The 12905-nt window shown below is 42.3% G+C and overlaps 1 protein-coding gene across 1 annotated transcript; it reads left to right on the top strand.

The window, feature by feature from the left end:
* The first annotated feature begins 8593 nt into the window (after positions 1-8593).
* LOC146805798 (claudin-8-like) lies at positions 8594-11097 on the top strand. Its single transcript, XM_085620549.1, has one exon. The coding sequence runs from the start codon at positions 8746-8748 to the stop codon at positions 9460-9462; it is 717 nt and encodes a 238-aa protein (XP_085476675.1). The 5' UTR covers positions 8594-8745; the 3' UTR covers positions 9463-11097.
* Positions 11098-12905: the final 1808 nt, after the last annotated feature.

Here is a 12905-nt window from a genome sequence, read left to right as displayed (position 1 = left end):
CTTTTATTTCCCCCTCCGCCCACTTCAAATTCTCCTGTTGCACCTCTGCCCACTTTCCTTTACTTGCACCCCTCATCTACTTCTCACCGCAGCTCACACCATCCACTCTTCCACTGCTCCCCCATCCTTTTCATCCTGCTGCACACTTTATTTTGTTAAATTTTTTCAAGAGCTCATCAGCTGGCCTTTGTTACTGAGTCACTCCCTTTTTAAAATAAATGCTTACACGTAAAAATTCATTTTTATGATTACTGCTACAACTGGAACCCGCCATCTTGGATTGGTAGATATATGTATAAATAAAATGGCTCTTGTGCCATACTGTATGCATGCGCTAGCATCACCACATATGAAATGAAACACCAGCTAGCAGTGTCATGTGTATTTGCACATGCGGAAGTTTTTTTGGCAATGCAACACAGCACTGGGAAATACCATTTGATTTTGCAGATGCTGTACAGCATTGGCAAACACAGTTGTCAAAGCCAATAGGTTAAATAGGTAAGACATACTGGCTTTGCAATGCTTCTTTTACCATGAGACTGTGATGACTTACTACAAAGCCTTCATAGACGTCACACTATTCATAACAACATTCAAAGTAAGGAGATAATACTCCTCAGGCAAAATATCACAGTTTTGAATTCATACTGAAAATTATGTGGCTACTTATGTACTTATGTGGCTTAACTGATGTCTTTAAAAGGAACTGGATGAATAAAAAAAGGCATGGATTTCATAGTGACAATTTGTTTGTACATTGCAGGGGTATGTCTTCATTGAATAATTAAAACGAAAAAGTAGATATTTAATCTCCCCTATCGCATTGTTGCTTTGTGTCCTCAATTCCCGCACATGCAATCACTTCCCAGCCGTGGGGTGTTCAACCATCTACCTCTTCTTTCATCCTCACAGCAGACTTGTTTTAATGTCTTTACTAACAGTATTCCTTTCATGCATTGTGAGTATTTCATTCTTCGCCTCGCAGGTTGGTTTTCTTCTGCCTACACACACACACATATATAGTCCCCTGCAAACTTTGCCATGTCACCTATTACAGTGATCATCAGGTTTCAGGCTATGTTTTGCCTGGACTTTTCCTCTGTGGACAGGAGCCGGATGCAGTGAGCACTGACGGTACCAGAGCAAGACATCTCAGCATGCAACCATTTGTGATTTAGACATAAACATCAATTTTCATTTTAAGCATTGTCAGAATTGACTTCAATATATTACAATTATTAATGAGTCATTATGAACTATTAGTAGAACCAAGTTCAATAACCATCAAACTTATCTGATCATCATATACCATGACACCTGTCAGGTTATGAACTACCCAACTGTAATTTAAAGAACATTCTCAATGTGTTGTACCACAAAGCGGGTTACACAGTCCATGTGGACTAAAGTGCCAACGGGATCCCCTTTCCTTGCTACCTTTGGGGGGAGGAACTTGGGTATGACTGCGGGCAAGCGAGCCAGCACCTGACCGAGAACAATATCCTGCAACCCAAAGGACTGAGGGTGGAATATGGTGTATAAATTGTGACCAGCATTGGGATCTCTTAACCCACACCTGGGGAAAAATCAATTTAGTAATTATCGGTCAGGCACTACCAATCATGTGTCTTTTTTGCTCCACCCCATGATGTGACTGAAAACTAAATTTAGCAAATAATTGCCTAGTTTGAGATGCAACAAAGATAACACCTACTTTGATAGTAGACTATACACACCAGCTAATATTGGACACAAACTACCCCTAGGTTGAAAATACGTCTCTCCTACTGCCTAAAAACTGAAAAGGATGGGAGGGAAAAAAGCACACCACTTGCCATCCATAGACCCCACACAGAGAGAAATGGCAGGATCAAAGTGCCAGAGGTGACTGTAGAAAGACAGGAACAAAGAAACTAAAGATGGTCTCTGCTAGGGATTATAAACTATCTAAACCCCCAACCACAATGACTAGTGAACCACTCCCTGTAAGTGCCAATGATCGGGGCCTCACCACAATGAACACTTTTTAACAAAGGGTGAATCCAATAGTACTGTGGTCTGTCCTTTAGTGCTTGGCACTCCATGCTGGATGGGACCCTTTTTCTAAGGAGCAGGGTGTAATATGCTATTTCAGCACCAGCAACAAACCAAACTGAACTTTAAGACTGTCTTTTGTGGTTTAGAGAAAACATCTGAGTGTCACATACATTTCAAAGCAATTTTCAAATTATATACTTACAGATTTCAATTTAAAATAGTACAATGACTTGTGATGAGTCATAATGAGGCATAGGTAGAATCATGCTCCACAACCATCAGGACTGTTTGATCATAACATATCATGTCACTTGTTGGGTTATGAAATATCAACCCATAAATAAATAGGAAAGACTCTGCTCACATTGTAAAGTGTTAAACTCACTCTAGAATGGGATGTTCTGTCTAAGGTTAACCATAGACCACCAACCCATGGGAGATGTTCAAGGGTGGGCTTCTCTGGTGGCATTGGTGTCTGGGCTTGTAGGCTTGGGGAACCCTGGTGTGGAAGGAGAAAGGGAGGGCATTGGAGCTATGGGCAAGGGTCAAAGGGCAGACTTTTTTTGTTCTAGTATTAGGTGCAATTGGTGAGTGAACTAGTGGACTAGGAAAGCCACTGTAGAAGGAGGACAAAGGATATGGGGGTATGGGTAGGAGTTAAATGATCGTCTGCTCTGGTTGTAGCCTGAGGTAAGAATAGAGGTTTGGCTTGTGGGTTACAGAACCCTAGGATTAGGGGTGGGGCTATATCGTGGGTTGGATGGGGTGAGGGTAGGTGTAGCGGGAAGAAGCGATCCGGGATCTGGGGTGAGGGTTGGGTCTTGCCCGATGACATATCACCAACATATCACCATCAAAAGAAGTGGCAACACAAATATCACTCAAATATCAAGGACACAAATAGTGAATTTATGTGCTTTGCATGTAAACTCAAAATTATGGGCAACAAAAATATAGAGGACCATAATATTATCTAGGAAAGGGTAATTATTTATTTAATTTTAAACATTATAGGCTATAATACGTTTAAAACATATATTAACATTAAAAGGTTTGAAAATATACTTAGAATATAAAACATAGTTAAAATATGTATAAACTACAAACATAAAATAAAAATATACACTTAATAATATTGCAAAAATAATAAATATAACATAAAAATTATTTAAACATCAATAATAAACAGATACAAATAAAATAAATTATATTATCAAAAATTTTAAAACAAAAAAGTAAAAAAATATACAATGACAAGACAAGAAAATAAATGAACAGTAAAATAGTAATAAATAATACATTTAAATTCAAAACAAAATGATATATATTAAAACAGTTTTAAATGAAATAAAATTAAAAAAAATAGACTTGGAGAAGTAAAGTTTACTACTCCGACTTCCGCCTGAACAATGATAGGCAAAGTGCGGGACTTGGAGGCGTCAGACTTACTATTCCCACTCCACCAAAAGCAACAGAAAAATGCGATGCAGCGCGCGCAACTAAATTTGTTTTATTTATTTAAATGTGTACTTACCTCCGTTCATCCATATTCCGGTGTTTACATTTCCCCACCCTGCCCCTCCCCCGCCCCGCCTCACTGCCCCACCGAACTCCCTCCACGGGCCGCTACTGTTCCCAGCCCTTAGATAGTTAAGTTATTCCCTAGAGATCAGTAATAGTTTTCTTCACCCTATAGATGCATATGAGGTTTCTACCCATGAACTCTACTACCATTACCAGCTGTTCCCTGTGGCAGTGAGTGTTTGCTTACCTGGATATGTGCAGGAGCAGTGGCAGGGTTCTGGCTCTAGGTCCTTTACAGGCACTAAAAGGTTGAAAAGACAGCTTTTGTTTAACCTGTATGCCTGCCTTGATGCTCAAAAGTTATTTTTAAGATGGAGATAAAGTAAAACCCTAGCTGTCAGGTGACCTGGATCCCATGGCAGTCCTAATTCCAAGGACCAATGGGAGCCCAAACCAAACTAGTCAGGTGACTTGTGCCTATTGGGAAAGTTAATTCTAGTAGCCAGGTGACCTTAGCTTCAGGTCTGCTTCAGTTTGGGGGAGAAATCCTGGTCAGGTGAATGTAGGCCCTGTCCAGTCACTTGGAATGATGGTGGGGTGAGCCAGGATATACTGTTCCTTTTTTAAACTGGCTGTGCCCAATATATTTTCAACTCTAAGGCCACAGTTCTGGTGAGTGAGACACAAAACGTAACCTCTAGTCTTTCTCTTACGTACAAGAACTGGCAAACCCACTGATATTTTTCTGCTAAGGTTTGCCCAACCTCCCCTGTTGTGACTGTCACATCAGTGAAAGTCTGTGAGTGGAAGATGGGCACAGCTACCTGTGTTGTCCTTCTCCTGCCTAGCCCTTGTTCTTGCTAAAATCCTGCAGCAGGTGGCTTGTCTACTGCCGGCATGCGCAACCATCCTGCTGCAAGCAGAAAAGTCCTAGAGGGCTACTTCTTCCCTTGGGTGCAGTTGCGGAAGGGTGGCGGACCACTGTCAAACTGGCAGTTTGAGTTGGACTGGTACCAGAACATTACTTTTTATTAGGGGCACTTCCTGATGTCAAAATATAAGAACATGATATGCGCCCATTAATAGAGAGATCAGCTGGTCACTAAACACTCATTTTTCAACAACTATGTGGTTCAAAAGGCTTTGGTTTTCCTAGGTGTTGGAAATGTGAATCCACTTTTACGGATGGTAATTCCGCCTGTTAAAATCGCATGGGTCTTTGACTGCAGCAACAGCCAAGCTTTGTCCCCTGAATTGTTTTCTGGTGGTGGGAGAATTCTGTGTTCCCCTTAGCCAGACCTTATCTCTCCTTCCCCTCCTCTACTCTCCACACTCCCTCCTTCCATTCCACCCTACACTGGCTCTTCAAAACCACTGCCCAGACTACAGATGTATGAATGGGAAATTTACAAGGTAATGCAAGAGCAAAAAGAAACAACCCTAGGAAGCTTCTTGAGTGCATCTCACTGAGACCACCACTCCATAGTCTGATTGCACTGTAGTTGAAAAGGAAGAAGGTGCTTCTGAACCCATGAAAATGAGCAATGGAGTGTGTTCTCTTTGAACTTTCCTTTACGATAAAATTCAAATCCTACATGCATCTTCAAGATATAAATCCCTTTACAGAGTTTCTGTTTGCAGAAGTTTACTTTATGAGTACACTCCTTTATTTGTCCACAGAACATCGTTGTTTGTTCATTCATTTACCCATTTAAGCAATGAATAAAGACTGATGACACCTGCCTGGTCTTCCATTAATACTAGATTCCACGTTGCTTACAAAGTTTGCTATGCCCCAGGGATTTAGAAGATTTCTGCCTTTATCAGCATCTCTAAGGAGTCTATCACGATCAAACCAGGGCCAATGTGTCTGTTGTTCTAGAACATGTTCTTTCACTGTAAAATGTCAAAGTGATAAGCCTTGATTATGAGTTGGGTGGAGTGGAATTATCATATGGAATTCAACTCCCACTGATCATGCTTGATCTGATGCCCCACACCTGGTTCGCCTCGGTGTTGTAACTATGTTTCCAGTTTTATGTGTGGTAATTCCACCCTGTAAATGGCATTGGATTTTTGGCAGCAGCACCAGCCAAGCCTTGTCTCCTAATTTATTTTTTCTGACAAGAAGAAGCATTCTGTGTTCCCCTCAGCCATAGATTATACATTTAATCCCTGCTCAGAACAGGTAGTAATTGTATGTCTTAAACCCCATGACATTTAGAATTCCTTGTGGTTTGATGACTGTTAAATCCAGTTCCACACAGTAAGGGCAAAATAATGAGTTTCAGACGTGCGGGAGTAGGTGGGGAGCCACCGCCACACTCCCACACCGCCGAGACTCACTGCCGTCTGCCAGATTATGACTAAAAAGTGGTCTGGTGTACAGGTATCATGGCGGTCCCGCGGCGGTGCCTCTTTCAAAGGTGGCAGTGCCTTTGAAAAAGGCACCAAAATGGGAACACCACACAAGGTTCCTGTACGACATGGACTGTAACGTGCATGCCGTGCAGGAACTGGGGTGCATGCACACAGCGGGGCACATGCTGTGCCCCCCGGTGGGCATCCACATGGTGTCAGGCACCAGGGGGCTCTGTAGGGCCCCCTTTATTTCATCTCTGCCACGGATTTCATGGCGGTGGAACAGCCACAGAAACTGTGGCGGAAAGGAAACTAATAATATGCTTTATGGGACTGAGGCGGTCCCGCCAAGAATATTGTGGCCTCAAGACTGCCGCGCCACCACCAGGGAACGTGGTTTCCTGGTGGTGGCAGTGATCTCACGGCGGTCGCAGCACCCAAGTCCTAATGGGGCGATCGAATCACTGGTTCGTCGGTGGCTGGAACGCCACTGATGCGCCACCACAAGTTTGGCAGTCCTCGTTTTTGCCAGAGTCATAATCAAGCTCTAATTCATGTATTCCTGAGGTTCAGCTATTGCAAGGATGGAACTGGAGAGGTGGTAATGCTCTGTATTATACATTTCACATGTGGATTTATTACCCCGTCAGTACTGTGCAACTTGTAATCAGGCTCTAAGTGATGCAAGAAAGCCAGAATCATGTTACACAACAGTGACACTTCCTCAGAAGTGAGAACACCATGTGAATGTGGCAAGAGTTCGATCATGGAAATGATTGCATCAAATAATAGGCTCAGAGACATGAGTAAGATGATTCACAATATAGGAAACAACAGTGACTTTGTTATAAAATTCTACAGTACATTATATAACACAAGAAAGAATGATAAATAGCTGGCTTGTGACTGTATGTACAGATACAATAAAGAAAATGTTAATGAAATATTGATGCAATAATCTATTTTTAATACCACTTAAATGCACAGCTTGAGACCCCTAGAATATAGCAACAGTTGCTATTTACTAATTTAAAGGTTGACAATTTAATGACCTGAAGAATATCCGGCTGAGTAAGCCTTTCTGGTACTCAAATTTGAGACTAGGGCCATGTCTTTCAACAGTTGAGGTACTTTTGATTTGGAAACAGGAGTTTCTGCCCAAATGTCAGAGTAGAACTCACATCTAGTGATTTTTTTCTAGACATATTTTGCCAGTGAAATGCAGGTGGACTTTATCCCTAACCAGCAGTATCTGTAATTTCAGGTGGAGAATTACCTCATTTGTTTTTATGGGGACTTACTAACTAATGAGAGCTCTTCAAGGCTCAGCATGTGACTGTGGTAAGAGTTTAGTTCTCTTGGGACATATCTTTTAAATGGATTACTATGAGCGCTCATTTAAGACACAGACCCTGCCTCAAGTTTGGGGTGGCTGATGTCCTAAGTAATTTGAGGCATCGGTGAATGGTTTCTTATCACACGAACTTTAAAGCCAGGTGCTGCTTTTGGCTGGAAATGTTACAGCATTTGTTGAGATGTCTAAATTAAACATCAGAACATAACTCCATAACATATACACATAAACATCACTATATCCACACAACTAAACCATAACAGTGCAAAGCAAAACAAATACGGCCAAAACAACGCTACACCACAAACACAGTGAAACACATTACATGCAGTGCAATAACACAGTAGCAAAAATACCAAAAGAATACATCAAACCACCTTAACGATTTACAAAATCCTGCTTACATAATTCAGTGATAAAAGGTGTTAGCACGAAGCACACCCTTACCTTTCCGCCAAGGACATAAAACAGCAGCAGTCAAACGTGTTTTCTGATCAGACTTATTTTCTCTGCATTTACAGACGGAAAAGCGCTTCAAAGTATTATCACATATGAACCCATAGTCGATAACTGATTTATGTATGTGTTTTTCATACTAGGATCCTGACGCATGTTATTAGAAGTTTCGCAGTACTGTAAGTAACAGCTATTTGTGACATGTAGGCTGCAGACAGCCCTCTGCGGCAAGCGATTAACCCACGGATCTATCCTCATGGGTCAAGACGCAGTTGGTGCAGAATCTCCGGGTCGTGTCAAATGTGTGGAATATTTTCTCAGAAGTGGGTCACAATAGGTGAACAGATGACTTACTTCAATCCTTTCATGTGCAATAGACAAGAAAGTTGAATGAATGGCAAACAATTCGCACAAAGGCTATTCCTTATGTGGCGTGTTTTCCCTCCATGTTCGTGGCTCTGGCTGGACACAGCAACGGAAGCCCGAATGAACTGAGTGGAGCGAATCCGTAAAGATTTCTCTCCACCCAGGCCCAGGGAGCAGGTGGAAGGTGTTAGTTTGTCATCTGTTGCTACTTTGTTCAGCTCTGGGCGGGGGAAGGCAGCATGCTTTGTTTTCAGGCGAGCAGGGCCAGGCACTGAGTACAACAACCATTCCTTTGCTCTGACGTGCACTTGGAGTGTGTCCAGCACGCGTTTCCACGCAGCCTCGGGCACGAACGTGGCAATTGTCACCCGCAGTACTGTGCATGTCGCCACACGTGCACGGATATATAAATTCACCTCTTCCAATCAGAATGCCACCATTGTACCTGGGGCCCCACTGAGGGCAGGTCCCTCCCTCCAGACAGCTGTCGGGACAGTTGTAACCAGAGGCATATAAAACAAGCAGTGCCCCTGCCAGGACAGAAGTCCTGCCCTTCCTGAGACAGCAGAGAGGTGCATTGACCGCGGTGTGGTACCCTGTGGCTGAACCCCCAGTTGGGACTCCACGCTGCACCTGTGAGCAGCATGCTGACCCTCATCGTTCAGCTGATCGGACTGATCCTGGGGTTTCTGGGGATGCTCCTCACCTTCATCCTCACAATGATGTCCCAGTGGAGGATATCCATACTGGTGGAAAACGATGGACTGAATTCTGAAAAGCGCATCGATGGACACTGGTTGAGCCGCTGGGATGGACTCTGGACAACCTGCGTCCGACAGGCCAACATCGTGACGCAGTGTGAAAGCTACAACTCCATGGTGTCGATCACCACCGACCTGAAGGCTGGGAGGATACTGATGTCATTCGCTGTAGGGCTTTCCGTCAGTGCCTTCATCATCGCCATGGTGGGCATGCTATTCAGGCGATGGTATGGTGACAGCGAAGTGGGTAAGAACTGCTTACTTCTGATAGCGGGAATCGCCTACATCCTCTCTGGGGTTCTTGTGTTCATCCCTGTGACCTGGACGGCGGCCAACATCATCAGACAAGCCTGCAGCGAATCGTGCAGCAGAGTTCAGCGACAGGAGATGGGGGAGGCCTTGTTCCTCGGTTGGCCAACGGCACTGTCTCTTTGCATAGCTGGCTCCATATTGTGCTGGTTTTTTCCCCACACAGTCAGTGAAAGCAACGAAGAAAACGCATTCTCCAAACCACAACCGTATCAGCCTGAGAAAGATTATGAACTGCGCCCACTGAAGAGAAAGGAACCAATCAACTACCTCAAAGAGGAGTACATCTAGATGAACTTATGTGTTGGCACCACGGTCTGCCTCTGACCCCTGAGTGCAGTGATTTAAATGGGTAGGTGCTGTCTGGTAGTGGGGACCAATCTCCTTCTGTGAGAAGAAATAATAATGCTCTAAGGGGCAGCCATTGATTTAAAGAGACAGTACACGATAAATATACTATGAATATTGTTCTTCCATTTCACAAAGTGCCTAATGAATTTTACAACAGCTTACCTCAAGGGTACTTGGGTACCACATAACAGCTCACCTCAATTTAATGGGTACTTGGGTACCACACAACAGCTTACCTCAATTTAATGGGTACTTGGGTACCACATGAGATGCATTTCAATAACCATAAGCAGGGCCACTAGTATTATGCGACAGGGGAGGGCCAATTATGAGTAAGGATTGTGTAAATTATGTGGCAAGAAAAGCCAAATTATGCAGCATCATGCGGCACATTTTGTGATGGTATTACTTCATTATTATGTGATTTTCATACTTGTTAACATTATCTGGGCATTGGTTGTACCTCATTAGTAGCAGTTTAACACCCAAATATAGCAATAAGAAACAAAAAATATAACTAGTCAACCTTTGCAAAGGGCCTTTTACTGAACTGCAACACATTTTACTGAATTTGTAGAAACAGTTTTAACCATTTGAGCTAGAAACAATTTTTTTGTTAAAATATGCAGATTATGTGGCAGATGATGAATTAAGTAGCACATGCGTCACATCTCTTATTATGTGAAATTATTATTATTAGTTCTTATATAGCGCTCAACTCACCCTTGGGCATCTTGGCGCTTGCATTGGGAACCCGTCCTGGTTTTTCCCTGTGAGATAACCCTACTGGGCATCCCCAAGGGGAAAGCCAGGCATCCCGCCGCGTGGGGGCCGTTGTGGAGATTAAGCAAGCTTGTTGCCCAGAGCTGCATAGTGTGAACTCGGGCACCAAAGCGAGAATTATCGAGTCCGTGGACAATTGGGCTCCGGACCCTGCCGCGTCGGGAATTGAACCCTGGTCCCGGGTCTGACCTCTGCTTCAGGGTATGCCTCCTCTAACCAGTGAGCTACACTTCTCCAAAATTCGCTGCACAATTACATGATTCCAGTGGCCCTGACCAAAAGCAGCGTACAGTATACATTTCAAATTGCTTTTTCATTCTAAAAATTGCAATAGGATAGGAGAATATAATGTTATGTAAGGACACATTTGTTTCGAACAACATATTTTCTGTTCATTCTTTCAAATGTAAAATGTAGGCAATGGCTCATTTGCCAAATCTAGTATGTAAATTTTTGTGACTGATTTCAAAACTGTGAACTTTAGTGTTGGGAAAACACTGGCATTTTTTTTTACTATCGACTTAATTTCAAACGATGCTTTGTCTCGTAATTGTGAGTTCAGTGCTCAGGAACACATGTTTACAATGTTTCGCAGAATATATATGTACTGTAAGCCTTAAAATATTACACATGTATGTTTATTTTTATTGACTGGCAAATAAGTTAACTGTGTTATTCTGAAGAGTGTGAACAAGTGAAAAAATTATTTTGGGAATGTTTTCTCTTATCGATCGAATCGTTTATATATATTTTACGTTTTTGAAATAAACTGCATTAAAATGTTTGCATTCATTGATGTGTCCGTTCATGTTTGACACTTTCTCTGGTCTGATTTAAGACTGCAGTACCTTTTCAGATAGCCTGCAGTCCTGTTCCAAACATTATATTTTTGGAAAACCATATTTTGAGTTACCCTTCTTGTCAGCAGTGCTTGTTTGTTTAGGAAGACAGAGATTTGGAGTTTTCTGTGAAAACAGAATTCTCGGCGAATGTGAAGAAACCCCCTCACTACCCCACGCCACGTGGCATCTTCAGAGTGACAGATTAAGGAACCTTCAAAGGTAGGCAGTGATGAATGCTTCATGCTTGAGAGTGAAAAACGAGTTGAGATCACAGGACAGTGAGACATTTATTCATTTGGGAACCTGGTGTTCCATACAGGTTGACATAGGAAAGAGAAAGTACTCGACGGTGGAAGTTCCACAACTTAAAAGTCAAGGTGAGGTTAACCTTCAAGTTTTCCCCTCTTCACTGTCTTTCATTCCTTTCTCTCGGCCTGCCTCCACTCATACAATTCTCATTGCCATTCCAGTTTCTCATACTTTATTTCACTTCTCTCTTCTATCTTGTCCATCTATTGCCTGTTCTCCACCTACATTTTCCATCCTAGTCTTACATTTCTCTTTTTTTCATCTTGTGTGTTTGAAATCGTGTAGTTTTTTTTGGGAGGGGGAAGGGGGTGAAATTGTTTAAAAATCCATGGAAATTGCGTGCATTCACTCTTATGAAGCAACATGTGGTTTGCCTTTATCTTGTGTCACTTTTTTTACCCTAAGCATCTTGCGAAGAAAAAACGCTCTACCGGCCACAAGCAGGATACAGCTTTGAGCTTAATAAACCAGTCTCCTGCTGGAGTCTTTTGAGTCTGCTTTTTTAAGTGAGGTGCAAAAGTTTCTCAAAATCATGTAATGTGACATTTCAAGGAAATTAGCGATTTTCACGTTACATGAAGTTAATAAATTCCAGGACATTTTCCGGCATAATTGAAGTTTCACCCAGGCTTGTTTTTAGCATAAGGGCCCAAAGAAGGATTCTGTGACTTGAATATCTAATGAATAAGAAGGTGGCAGCAGACATTAGAAGAATCGGTAGTGGGGAACCAAAATATAGAAACGCTATCTCAAAATCACTTAGAATACATCCATATTTAAAGTTATAACGTGACCTCAGATTTAACTGAACGTTCAAATAGTCAAAACGCCCTTTAAAACAAGCAAAGGGAAAGAAAATGCAAACATGTATTATCTGGCTACCACAAAAATATGAGAGAAACTAACGATTAATACACCGGAAGCATACATTTAACCATTTCAAAATAACTTCAATGCGGGTAATCGTTACCATAAGCATCAGCAGAAAGCAATACAGGTTTATTACAAATAGTGGAAGAATCGGGAAAATATAAAGGCATTTCTGTGGTTTATTTGACCTGATACAGGGCCAAAATTAGAATGACTCGCAAGTGCATTCAGTGTGATGGGGCTTGGAGGTTTAACACAGAAAACAAAATTCTTTTGAGCCATATGTGTTTTTGAGGACTTTAATCCGTAACAGTAGCTATCACCTGAAATTATGCAACCAACACTCCCCCAGATCAGATTGGCTTTGTACAACTTCACTGTAGATAGGTTTGTAAAGGTCACTATTTTTTAGGTCTCGCTTAGCGTTGCAGCGCGCATGCGCTGCCCGCTCTGCGAGACATATTGTGAGAGAGGAGATTTCAGAAGGGGGTTTGAAGCCCCGCCCCTCATTTTCATTGGATGGCATCATCGTTTTTGGTAAACGGTGGCTTCCCATTGTAAATGAGGCTTCTTTGTTAC

This window comes from Triturus cristatus, chromosome 8 (assembly GCF_964204655.1).
Source record: "Triturus cristatus chromosome 8, aTriCri1.1, whole genome shotgun sequence".
In the NCBI taxonomy this organism is placed as follows: domain Eukaryota; kingdom Metazoa; phylum Chordata; class Amphibia; order Caudata; family Salamandridae; genus Triturus; species Triturus cristatus.
The sequence above is the reverse complement of the archived record's forward strand: the minus strand, read 5'-3'. Positions and strand labels throughout refer to the sequence as shown.

Bases quoted from the DNA above. Each gene is read 5' to 3' on its own strand.
- LOC146805798 (XM_085620549.1), top strand. From the start codon at position 8,746: ATGCTGACCCTCATCGTTCAGCTGATCGGACTGATCCTGGGGTTTCTG.